This window comes from Natrix helvetica (assembly GCF_964273705.1).
Source record: "Natrix helvetica genome assembly, chromosome: Z".
NCBI classification, from domain to species: Eukaryota; Metazoa; Chordata; class Lepidosauria; order Squamata; family Natricidae; genus Natrix; species Natrix helvetica.
Genome location: NC_138554.1, coordinates 38024002 through 38037235, shown reverse-complemented (window position 1 = coordinate 38037235; position 13234 = coordinate 38024002). Strand labels below are relative to the sequence as shown.

The 13234-nt window shown below is 42.3% G+C and overlaps 1 protein-coding gene across 1 annotated transcript; it reads left to right on the top strand.

Annotated features, from left to right (window-relative positions):
- Nucleotides 1-801: 801 nt before the first annotated feature.
- Nucleotides 802-13234, top strand: LOC309381905 (paired box protein Pax-6-like; the record flags this gene model as incomplete). Its single annotated transcript, XM_081933227.1, has 7 exons — nucleotides 802-916; nucleotides 8190-8348; nucleotides 10124-10206; nucleotides 10319-10478; nucleotides 10790-10890; nucleotides 11022-11163; nucleotides 13149-13234. 7 exons carry the CDS (start codon nucleotides 802-804, stop codon nucleotides 13232-13234), a joined length of 846 nt encoding a protein of 281 aa, XP_081789353.1.

Below are 13234 nucleotides of genomic sequence, written 5' to 3'. Positions count from 1 at the left end.
CACCTTTGGAACAACCATGACCTGGGATGACTGAGAATCTCGACAGACATACCAATTAGAATAAATAGTAGCCATGTATAAAGAGGGAGTATAGGGAAATGAATAGTAAAGATATAATTTGCAGATAATAATTCAATATTTTTTTCTAATTCTTCTGATTGTTGACAAAAGAGAATTTATATCCTACTGTTTTACTCTATGACCTTTAGACTGAAATCCAGAAAGGGTATCCATTATTTTTAAGAAACTGCAGAAGCTGTTTAAATAAACTGAATCTATCAGTTCATATTGGTCTGATTTTTCTGCAAAAAGTTGTGAACAGCCCACATGTTTCTCCTGTTAGAAGTCATGTAATTTACACAATACTGTAAGGTGTTATTAAACTGAGATAGTCTAATTTACCAGTGCAGGACCTTTATACTTAAATGGTGCTTTGAGTCTTCAGAGGACTCCTCACTTGCTCACAGAGTTACAGGTGAACATGAAGGAGGACTATAAAAATAGTAATAGTGACCAAATATGCATTGTGTGATAAAAACATGGCTCCTCTGGAGTTTGAAAATATGACCCAGAAACTGTTGCTCCTCCTTCCTTCCTTCCTTCCTTCCTTCCTTCCTTCCTTCCTTCCTTCCTTCCTTCCTTCCTTCCTTCCTTCCTTCCTTCCTTCCTTCCTTCCTTCCTTCCTTCTTACAGGTTTATCCAAGGCAGGCTGGGCAACTGCAGCTTGCAACCCTCCAGGTGGGGGGCTTCTATTGACTCCACCAGCCTTTTTCCTGCCCCTCTGATCTTCAGCCCCATTCCATGGGGGTGGATGGCATGTATGAGAAGAGCAGAATGCTGAATATACAAAACAGCACATGGAGTAGTCGTCAGGAGTGGTACCAAGACAGTTTGGTGACAGGACAACTCAACCCTGGTATGAAATCCTCCTGTATATATGTTTATATGTGCAAAGGCAAACATATTCAGGATATGTTTTGCCTTTTCCCTTGAGTTTTTTAGAAGTCAGATAGTTCAATGTGTCCAGCTCTGAGACTGGGAAAGCAGGGAAGAAGGAAAGCAGAAGGGATTTTTTTTCTATTGTCCCAACCTGATTTTTCGGGGTTATGTCTTCTTTTAGCTTCCAAATAGACAATTCTGTGCTTCATTAAAGGTAGGAGATATTAAATATAGCCTATACAGCCTGGACGTTTTCTAGTCTTCTAGAATTTTCTGCAAATTTCTTCATTAATCACTCTCTACAGCAAAGATCAAGAGTGGGCATGATCAGCTCACAGCCTTCTACAACTAAATCAAGTTACTTGTTTCAAACCCAGCACCACTACTTGGTGTTCTTTCGTATTCACCAGGGCACAAAAACGCCTTGGTACGGACCATTGCTAACTTATGACTCAGGCCAGCAGGAGTCTATTTTGAGTCCCAATTTCAATTGCCCACAATGCCCTAATGCAGGGGTGTCCAAACTTGGGAACTTTAAGACTTGTGGACTTCAACTCCCAGAATTCCCCAGCCAGCTGGCTGGGGAATTCTGGGAGTTGAAGTCCACAAGTCTTAAAGTTCCCAAGTTTGGACACCCCTGCCCTAATGGAAAGTCAATTAAAGGCATTGTAGAAATGACCCCCCCTTTTTTAAATGACCCTGTGATCCCTTGCATCGGAATGGAGCTGAGTGTTTACTGGCCAGATGCCCTTCCTGTCTCCAGTGCGGAGTTTGCAGCAGATATTATCTCTTTGTGCCCAAAGAGAGAAATATCTCCACTACCTAGGATCTAACTCACAACCTCCTGATTGTGAGGCGAGAGCTCCACCTCTGGGCCATCACACAACTCCTATTGTAGAAATGTAAATGGTAGCTTGCATTGCCATCTGATGCTCTGATGCTGCTACCAACTTCCTCTTGATCAAGTAAGCATCTAAGGAGAATTTGTCCTGACCACCAAATCATCTCAAATATCAGTGCTGGAAATTCCCTTGGTTTTCTCCCCCCCCCCCCCAAAAAAAAATCTGGGATTCCCAGAACCCTCTCTTTGCCAGGTAAATCTTTTTTCCACTCAGTATCACAGACACATCTGTCAATTGACTGTTCCATCAACAAAGGAAAGAACCTGTGAGAAAATTTGGCTCACATTTTGGGCAAACTCCCTAAAACAGTGGTTCTCAACCTGCGGGTCGGGGCCCCTTTGGGGGTTGAATGACCCTTTCACGGGGTTCGCCTAAGACCATCGGAAAACACATATTTTCGATGGTCTTAGGATCCGAGGCACCAATTTTATGGTTGGGGGTCACCACAACATGAGGAACTGTATTAAAGGGTCGCGGCCTGGGAAGGTTGAGAACCACTGCCCTAAAAGGAGTGTTTGATGGAGCAAATGAGATAAGAAGTACTTTGAATTCCCAACCATGTGATTTGCAGAGTCTGTCCTTGGATGCCTTGGAGGCTCTGAAAATGGGGCTGGAGATGGCTGTAGTAGTATTAGGACATATGTGGCTTCCCACTGTTCTGAACGAAGCTTACTGGGAGGGGGGGTACTTTATGCCCTGCTTGACTGACATGTGAAATAACCACTGAGATTGGCCAGATATTTGAAGTAGCATAGCTTTTGTACCTGCCAAAATTGAAGATCTTCATGTCTTGGCATCATTTCCTCTGTGCTCTTGAGCATACAACCACACCACAATATTTAGAGGTTATCACAAATTAAAAGCAAATCTTAATGCTAAAATGGAACTTCAAAGGTGATGTGTCATTGAATTCTTGTTTCTGAAGGTGATCGGGAAGGATAAAAATGGAGAATGGATGTTTTCATGGCTGGCTTAAGGATTTCCTGGAGCACCCATGAATTAGGACTAATTTTATTTTCTTATATTGCAAACCTTAAATAATTACTTCAAATTACTTTCAATTAGAATAATGTAGGCTAATTATCTAATGGATGAGGCAACCTAATATGTATCTCACCTATCTGCCCATTTATTATTTGGTTCTTAAGAATTCCTCAGAGCTTGCTTTTCCCTCTTGAACATTTATTTCCAGATAGTGACTTTATATGGAACACTAGATTTTCTCATCCTCCTTCAGCATTTTTTTTTGAGCCTTGGTTGCTGACTTCAAAACCAAAGCTAATGGCATTAGTACATACCATAAGATAAGAAGGTAGTGGGATCCTTCTGCATAAGATAATATGCCTATTAGAACTGAGCCTTTTGCTCCCTTGCAATATATAGACAAGATTATCCATGGAAGGAGTCAGAATATTCAAGATGGCAATCATAATCATGCCACTGAGCTTCTGTCCATTTTTTCACATATAAAATGGGTGGGGTTTTCATCATAAGAACCCAGGTGGTGCAGTAGTTAGAGTGTAGTACTGCAGGCTACTTCTGTTGACTGCAGGCTGCCTGCAATTTAGCAGTTCAAATCTCACCAGGCTCAAGGTTGACTCAGCCTTCCATCCTTCCGAGGTTGGTAAAATGAGGAGCCAGATTGTTGGGGGGAACAATGCTGACTCTGTAAACTGCTTAGAGAGGGAAGTAAAGCACTGTAAAGCGGTATATAAATCTAAGTGCTCTTGCTATCATGTGGTTATGGTGTCTTAACATTTTTGATCCATTCCCTCTTACAGTATTCCAGTAGAAACAGTTCTTTGCATTCCACTTATTCATAGTCTCCAGAGAGATTCAAAAAGACGTTTTTGTGTTCTGAAAAAGTCTTACCTATCTTTATAAAATATAAAAGAGAAAATTATTTACTTATTTATTGAGCACACTTATACAGCCATCCAACCCTCCCATGGTGACTCTGGGTGGCTTACAACAATAAAATTCTGCAATATAAAAACCCATAATTATCCCTCCCCCCACAATAATAATATCTTGTGTAATCTGTAGGGAAAGTGGTAGGCAGAATGTGGGATTGCTTTAAGGTAAGCATGGACCTTGGCGTTAGACTCTTGTTGCTGATATTCCAAAATCTTTCCACTTCAATAAGTTGCTCCTGTTGTTTATGACTCCATGGCGAGACAGTTCACAAATGGTACTGCCACCCCACCTCAAACCACAATAACCCTTGTTGCTTACTGCTCACAGGCGGTTGAGTCACATGGTATTGCTTTTCCTCAACTAGCGACATTCAACAGCTGAACTGAATATCTAATAAAATTAATAAAAAGCTGTAGTGCTGTACTACATTGGGCTTTCTGCCCATTCACCCGGGACTTTCCCCACAGCTGAGCTGACATCTATTCTACCCTCCATGACACAGCAAAATAATAATAATAAATCCAGCATGAACTTTGCTGTCCCACTGCCAACCCTTATCCTGCTTCTCTCACCTCCAGACATTACCAGTTACCTAATGTCCCTCCAAGGTAGTTGATGATAAAAAGCCTAACACGTACTACATAACCTGAGTGTTCCTGTGTCCCAAAAAGCTAGACTAGCCAATTACCTTAAGAACATGCCTGATGATTGCCTGTATTGTGTGATCTGGCCTGGAGGCCCATGGACAGCCCAGCCCACCTGGAACCTGGGGTAGATGTCCTTATGGATGGGGTCTAATTCCAGATGTTTGGTCCAACCTGGAGCATTCAGACAGCCCGCAACAGAAGTTCTAGAATCAGCTTGCAGATCCAGAGAATAATTACTCAGGATACTTGGAAACTGACAAGTTTGGGAAGGTTGTGCTAGATGCCATATATGTGCACATCCTATTCTAATGTTCTTGATCCCATTTAAATGACCCACATCCACAGAGAGACTGTTGTGGTTACCAGTGTAAAAGCAGGAGGTCCTCTTTCTGCCCAACTTCCCCATTTGTGGTGATTTCAGACACAGTTCAAGACCTTTTCTCCCCCCCCCCCCCATTTCCCTTCTCTCCTCCATCTCACCACCCTAGCCCTCCTGCCCCATTTCCCCTTTGGGTGTATGCAAGCGTGTTTCCTCCCTTTGCATTTTGCAAAGATATCTCAGCAAAAAATAGAACTGAGGGGGATATGGGAGAATTGGAGGGGGGGTGCGGAAGAGAGGCAGACTGGTTGAAGTGACATGGGCGGTAAGGACAGACCCTGACAGCCCTATATCTGGGCCAGGGCCGAGCAGAAATGTTCTTCACCAACGAGGCATTTTGGATCTCTTTGCTGCAGGGACTGCAAACAGTTTGAAGAATCAGGGGGGAGGGAGAAGGCTGTGTCATCTCACATTAAGGCTCTCCAGCTGATGCAGTGGCTTTGCGTTGCCTGCGGAGATCTGAGTGCTTGGTTTCGCAGAAGCACGGAAAGGTCATTGCTCAGGATAGAGCTCCCCTTGGATAAAAGGTTAAGCTCTTGTGGGTTCCCCATACCCTCCGTTGCCACCCATCCATTATCCCTTTCTCATGGGCTCCAAGGCCTCAAGCAGCTGTCACCAGTTTCCCTGCAGCCCCTATTTTGAGCCAACCAGGAAGAAAACTTCCTGTCTCAGAGAGATCAAGATTCCCACAATACACACCAGATATACAAAGCCTACATGCTATCCTGGGAATGGAGTCTTCTCCCATTTGCCCCCCCCCACCTTTATGTCAGAGAGACTGAGACTGTTTTCATGTCTTCCCATTTGTTCTCCCTTGAGTCAATATGCATGCATTATATGCCGTGTGCCATGTGTCAGGGATGGTTCTGCCCCCACCTTAATGAATTAAAACTAGATAGAAGAATCTATCTTTACTGTGAGTGTGCAGTCATGGATTAACAATTTCTTAACACACATTATTCAGTGACTCTTTATAAACTATTAATACACAGTTGTCTCACCACAGAGTCAGACAGGAAGAAGAAAAGGCCCGGGGTGGGGGAAGCTAAGAAGCCAGAGGAGGATGTCTATTTTCCATCAGGAGACAAAGCAAGACACCACACGACACCACTTGAAGTTCAGAGACCCCCATGCCAGATTTGTGGACACAATTTACTGGAAGAGGAAGTTCCAGAATTCTGATTATTAATATTTGCTAGAAAGAAGGCTATAGCTATAGCACAGAATTGCCGTGCATATATTTCAAAGTCAGGGATTATCTTTACAGGCAATGTAAGGTGGTAATATTTTGGCTTGATTTTCTTTTTTTGGTTACCTTTCTGTATAAAAGAGATTAACTCTTTGAGGAAGGAAGGTCGGCCTATGCGTTCTGATGGTTTGGAAATTGGCTGGAAGGCTCCCTATCTGTGTGACAACCAGCTGAAGGACATCTTTGTACAGAATGACATCATCACCCAGCAAAATTCACCCTCGTTTGAATGTGCATGTAACATTGTATGTACATGCCAAAGGATCAGGGCTTGTGCTGCAGGGCTAATTTTGTCAGCTGGTCTCCCTTTGCCCCTTCCTGCACTTCTTTAAATGTGCCCCAAATAAAAATGCCTATCTTCTTTCTGTGAGCCTGATCTTTCTAATTACGGGCAAAGGACAGCAACAGTGGTGCTCGAAAGCAGCACTGAGTGGTTTTCTCAAGCCACTATATTAATTCCCCATAATGCTGTGAAACTCCCTCACGCTCAAAGAAGCTAACGGCTATAGCTATTGATTCTGACTGCAAAGCAGAGCATTGTGGGAAGTTGAAATGGAGGCCTGATACTTGGGGCTTAGACCATGCAAAGAATTAGTGGAAAGCTGAACAATCTTGAACGTATATGTTTCTCTTGAGAGTTCCCACAGACCATTCCTTTACGTTTCAAATACACCAAACAAGATATCTATGCTTCCCCTCCACCCCCCACCCCTCAAAGCTTTGCATTCTGCACTAAAATCTCACGGTCTGAGGCTGGAGCAAAATTATGCCGATTTCATTCGTGTCTGAGTTGATGAGTTAGATAAGTTGAGCAGGACATTTCTCAACTGAGCCCTAGTCTTACAGAGGGAAGGGGAGCAAGGGAAAGAGAAGTAGCGGCTGGAAACGGTTTGAAGGAATTCCTAATCTTGCAGCACCCTGTGGCTGCATTTTCCTTTTTACCTTTTATAAACAAGACGCTTTCTCACAGATATTGTACAAGCTGATCAGTGCATGAAGCTTTGCCCAACAGTGGTTAAGAGTGCCCCAACTCAGCACTGGAACAAGTTGCTATGCAGGAGAGAGGAGTAACCTGGAATAGGAGAAAATGGCAAAGAACGTAAACTATCTTCTCATCAGCACAATTTTTCAAGGTAGTTAGGGTGGCATTGAGTCCATTTATTTCCATCTCAGCTGCAGTTCAGCGGCAAACACACTGAACCCAAATCTCCAGCAAAACTCTGGAGTCCTTGGGGGAAGCAGTCTAAGCCTCTACACTTTATCTATAATTGATGCCAAACAATACAGACCCACGATTGGGGTAGGGGCTAGTTTGATGCTGATTTTCTTCCTCTCTTCTTGGTCAGCAGAAGGAAGCACTGCTTGTCTCATGCGGCATTTATAGATAGTCCTCGACTTGCGATTGGTCACTTAGTGACAGTTTAAAGTTCCGATGCCAACCCCATGATCATATTTTGGGCACTCAGCAACCGGTCCACATTTACGGCTGTTGGAGGTATCTAGCAGCCATGTGATCGTGATTGTCAATCTTTTTGCCAAAAATCAGCATTTACTCCAGTTTGCAGCAAAAACGCTCCATGGTGAACAATGGATTCACTTAACAATTGTGGTGATCACCTGATAATTACTGCTAGAAAAGATCATAAAGTTACATCCAGTTACATGATGACCTACTTTATGTCTATTGTGATTTACAATCATTATGGTAGTAAGTAGAGGACTGCATGTAAAGACTAGTGCTGGTGATAACCACCATAAATCAGTTTCTGAAGGACTTGGAGAAACAGATTGGTGCAGTGGTTAGGCAAAAAAGCCAACTACTTTTGAGCTATTTTATACCTCTCATTTTCAGCCCAATCTGTCTTATTGTGGAGCAAATTAAAAGAGAGCCATTACTACTTCACCTTGAATCGTAGAAATAAAGACTACCTATAAAGCTAATAAATAAGAAAAAAAATAGCAGTGTTGAAATGATGTCTCTGCTTCCATCTCTGCTCCTAAACCATTTGAGAATTTATGGCCATACAGGAGGACTACAACTCCCATATCCCAGAGTCAAAGTATCTGTCACTGTCAAGCATTTCTGAAGAGCACCGGTTTGGGGAAGAGTGTTATTAACTCTGTGCTGCCCATTGTTCTCCATCCTACCTCCTCAGACAGCTGTCAGCAGCTAGAAAGTAGCTTGGATTCTGAGCACCCGCAAGGTGGTGGCAACCAAGATCTAGATGACTCCCAAATCCATTTGCAGCTGAAGCGCAAATTGCAAAGAAACAGAACTTCTTTTACACAAGAGCAAATAGAGGCATTGGAGAAAGGTAAGGCAAAGAGGAAGCAGGGATTGCTCTCTGATGAGATTGGAATCCATTGGGTGGAATTTCTTTTCTGGAGTAATTTGAGCAGGAAGTTGTGAGACAAGTATGGGGAATGTCAATGTTTTTATAACCAGCATGTAGATGCACCCTGTTATATTAATCTAAGCAATTGCAGTAAGGGGCTGATTCAAACAAACACATAAAACCTTGCTAGCATGTGGCCTTTAATAAAAGATGTGTGAAGAGGTCAGTAGTTAGTTAGTCTTTCCAGGTACTTGTTGTTACCCTAATCACAGATGTAGACAACCCATCAGTGGTTTGCGCTGTGGTTAGAGTGCAGTACTGCAGGCTACTTCAGCTGATTGCTAGTTGCAGTTCGGCAGTTCAAATCTCACCAGCTCAAGGTTGACTCAGCCTTCCATCCTTCCAAGGTGGGTAAAATGAGGACCCAGATTGTTGGGGGCAATACACTGACTCTGTAAAAAAAAAAAGGCTTAGAGAGGGCTGTAAAAGTACTATGAAGCGTTATATAAATCTAAGTCCTATGGCTATTGCTATCAGGCCCAGACACACAGCTCAAGAGAGCCAGTTGTATAGTTGCTCTATTTTTGAAGCCACCTGACAGGTGAAGACTGAAAACGATGTTTCTCAATCTTGAGAACTTTAAGATGTTTGGACATCAACTCCCAGAATTCTCCAGTCAGATGGGAATGCTCCCCATGCTGACTGAGGAATTCTGGGAAACAGTTTAAAATTCCCAAGGTTGAGAAACATTGTCTGAAGATTTCTGAAACGGGAAATATCCTTTTATTGCATCAGATTATCACTCCATCTGAACTGGAATTATGGCTGGCAGTGACCCTCCAAGGCTCACATAGGAATTTTTCCAGTTCTAACCTAGAAATATCAGGAAATAAATGTGAGGAATTTGCATACTGACTACGCAAAACCAAAGGCATTAGAAATCCTTTCAGTGGGACGGCAATCATGCTATACAGAAATCATAAATAGTATTGCAACCTATGTACGAAACTGCATTTTTTTGCCACAGATTACAAGCATTTTTGGCATTTTTAAATCAAACACTGTAATAGAAGAAGTGGAGTACACTGGATTATGCATAACAATTTCACTGACTTCCTCTAACTTCTTTTTTAGAATATTGCTGTGTAATAACTGTGAGAGATATAATTTATTTTTCCCTAACCCAAACATTAGGGTGGTCCAGAGTTGGAAATACCATTTCAAAGTCAGCATGGGGACTGGAAAAGACATACATGGCCATCTGGTGGCCATATCTGGTATTGCATGAACGAAGCACATCTTAACCTGGCCCAATTTGAAAAACACTGCAATGATTTTTAAGACTGTAATGTTTCCAAAAGATATGGCTTGTAATACTAAAAAGAAAGAAGACGACTGATATGAACAGTAAATGGATAGCACTGGACATAACATTTGCAGTGTTGCTGAATTCCTATGGAAGTCTGACACTGGAGTGACCAGATAATAACCTAATATTGAAGAAAGATTGTCATTTTAAATACATATTCTACTGCTGATCACTAAAGGAGAACTAGAGGGAGAGAAGGATCACATATGAAAGAACTGTTCTTTTGAATCCAAACATCAAAGTAACAAGGGGAACTATCTATGTACCTTTAATGTGATATGTACAGCATGAGTGCTTGAAAATATATTTTGTTAAGAACTGTAAGTGTTGGTAAAGAGGAGACTATGTCTTTAATATCTTTACATGTTGTAACTTAAATCTTCAGAATTTGAGCGTACTCACTACCCTGATGTCTTTGCCCGTGAACGCTTGGCAGCAAAAATTGATCTTCCCGAAGCCCGGATCCAGGTAAATGAGATGACCTTGTAGCCATTTAACAAGAGACAAAAAGGCAGGGATTTTCTACCACTATACTCCTTGTTCTCTTGGGCAACAGAGTTCCTCTTTTTAATTTTTCCAGGTCTGGTTCTCCAACCGTCGAGCCAAATGGCGTCGGGAAGAGAAACTGCGGAACCAGAGGCGCCAAGCAGGTGGCACTGGGGGGCACCTGATCATAAACAGCACTTTTGGCACTGTAGGCAGTGCTGTCTACCAGTCACTCCCTCAGCCTATAGGGTCAGGTGAGGGCCCTGTCCCTAACAAACTCATTCATTCCCCACCTACTCCTGGGGCCTTCCCAAGCACATAATTCATCAAGGTATCGGGTACTCTTTGGTGCCATTAGACATTTTTAGATTCTGGATTTAAAAGATCACCTGTTTGGACAGGAATGCCTGTTATTCATTCATTGCAGAAACTGATGAGATAGCTGAGCTGTTTTTAAGAACACACTTCCTCATTCTACTGAATGCTTCTTGGATTATTTCTTAGTTTGCTTCCTGGAGGGTACCGCTCTTCTCTATCACAAATCTCTTTCCCCCTTTTTTTTCAGGTGCTATGCTGGGCCATACAGAAAGTGTCCTCAGCAACAACTATGGTTCCCTCCCACCTTTAGCTCCCTTCTCCATGGCCAACAACAGCCTCCCTATTCAGGTGAGTTTAAAAGGAACAACAGAAGCCTTGAATGGTGCCAAGCGGGGGAGTGCAAAAAACCAATACTGATAGACTAGCAATATTAATATCCTTTTTTCTTTCTTTGTTTCATATTCTCTGGTACTCATTAGCAGGCAGTGCCCCCTGTTGCCAGCCAGACATCGTCTTATTCCTGCATGCTCCCTGGCAGCCCATCAGTGCGAAGTTATGATTCATACACACCCTCCCAGCTCTCCTCTCATAGTCTGAACTCCAGCAGTGGGACTTCTACTGGTAATGTAGCAGACACAAGGGGAAGTGGGATGGGGGCAGGGTGAGATGGAAGCAGAGCACTTGGGATGGGGGAAAACAGAACTGACATCAGGAAAACATGGCAGGAGGAAGGAGACAATCATAATTGTGAGAGGGATCTTGGAGTCCTAGCAGACAACCATTTAAATATGAGCCAGCAGTGTGCAGCAGCTGCCAAAAAAGCCAACACAGTTCTAGGCTGCATAAACAGAGGGATAGAATCAAGATCACATGAAGTGTTAATACCACATTATAATGCCTTGGTAAGGCCACACTTGGAATATTGCATCCAGTTTTGGTCTCCACAATGTAAAAAAACATATGGAGATTCTAGAAAGAGTGCAGAGAAGAGCAACAAAGATGATTAGGGAACTGAAGGCTAAAACATATGAAGAACAGTTGCAGGAACTGGGTATGTCTAGTTTAATGAAAAGAAGGACTAGGGGAGACTTGCCTCCAGAAGTTGTGAATGCCCCAATACTGGAAGTCTTTAAGAAGATACTGGATAACCATTTGTTTGAAGTGGTATAGGGTTTCCTGCCTAAACAAGGAGTTGGACTAGAAGACCGCCAAGGTCCCTTCCAACTCTGTTATTCTGTTATAATGACCATGGGGATTAATTCTTACACTCTGGTGGGGAGAAGATGTCCACTTGTGTGAATTTCTTTTAATATTTTTGAAAACAAAATAGAAGATGCTTCTTTCTAGCCTCATGGTCATGGAAAAATAATTGGATGTGTTAGTTTCATTTTTCTTTTGTTAAGGGCAATATTTACTCATCAAGCACCATTTTAACTACCATATTGGGTGTCAGAGTCTTCCTTTACAGACACCATAAGGCCATTTTCAGCCTCAAGAAAGGCAATAAAGAAAAGAAGTGAACAAGCTATACCAAAGTCTGTCAAAGAAATTGGACAAAGAAAGAAATTATGTTTAGAAACAGATTTGCTAGTACTTCATCCCTACAGGCATTGCTCTTTTCATTATTGTTTTCAACTCATTACTAAATTATACTAGCAATAGTATAGCATCTTTAGGGGACAATGGAAAGGGAAGAAAATTAAGTGGGGGAGCCTTGGTGCCCTCTGAGCTTGAGTGTTTTCTTGCAGATGTTTCATTATCCAACTTGGTAACATCATCAGTGCTAATAAAGAATGTGCTTTGCTCTCTTTTTATATTTATATTTATATTATATAGGCTGCCCTGTTAGTGTTGAGGGAAATGGCCTTGATAGTTCTGTGTTTGGGCTGTTTACTGTTAGCTTGTTTGGCAGTTCCTTGTTGAGGATATTGTTTGCTTCTTGATTGTTGGTCTAATGTTAATCTTGATGTTATTTTCTGCTCCTCTGGGTGTTGAAAGCTAACTGGAAATCCTGCTTCTATACTTGTATCCATGAAGAGGGATCAAAGCAAGAGTATTTCTGTTTTGCACCTCCTTTTTTTATGCAAACAGTCTACCATTCTCTTAAATCGTTCTTAAGAATGCAACTGTAGTAACCAAAAGGAACACACATTATTCCAGGGGCCCAGAAATATCTCTGGGGCTCCTGCCATGTCTCTAGACCAGGGGTGTCCAAACTTGGGAACTTTAAAACTTGTGGACTTCAACTCCCAGAATTCCCCAGCCAGCCTGACTGGGGAATTCTGGGAGTTGAAGTCCACAAGTCTTAAAGTTCCCAAGTTTGGACACCCCTGCTCTAGACTTTAAAGAAGCAATCTTTTTGTTGCCTTTTCTAAATTTTCTTTAAGGAATCTGAAATAGCATTAGCATTCTGGGTACAGGGAACATTATTGCAACAGGATTGTTCAACTTGTTTCAGTTCTTGTCCCCAACTTCCTACAATTTGCTGTGCTTCCTATAGTTGCTGAGCTGAAAATCCTGGCTTCTGAATTTTGCACTCTGTAACGGATCTGGTAGGATTCCCCCTCCCCCCCCAACCCCCTCTGACGCTTTGTCTCTCTTTCTAGGGTTGATTTCTCCAGGAGTGTCAGTTCCTGTACAAGTTCCAGGTGGGGATTCTGATCTTGCCCAGTATTGGCCACGACTGCAATGA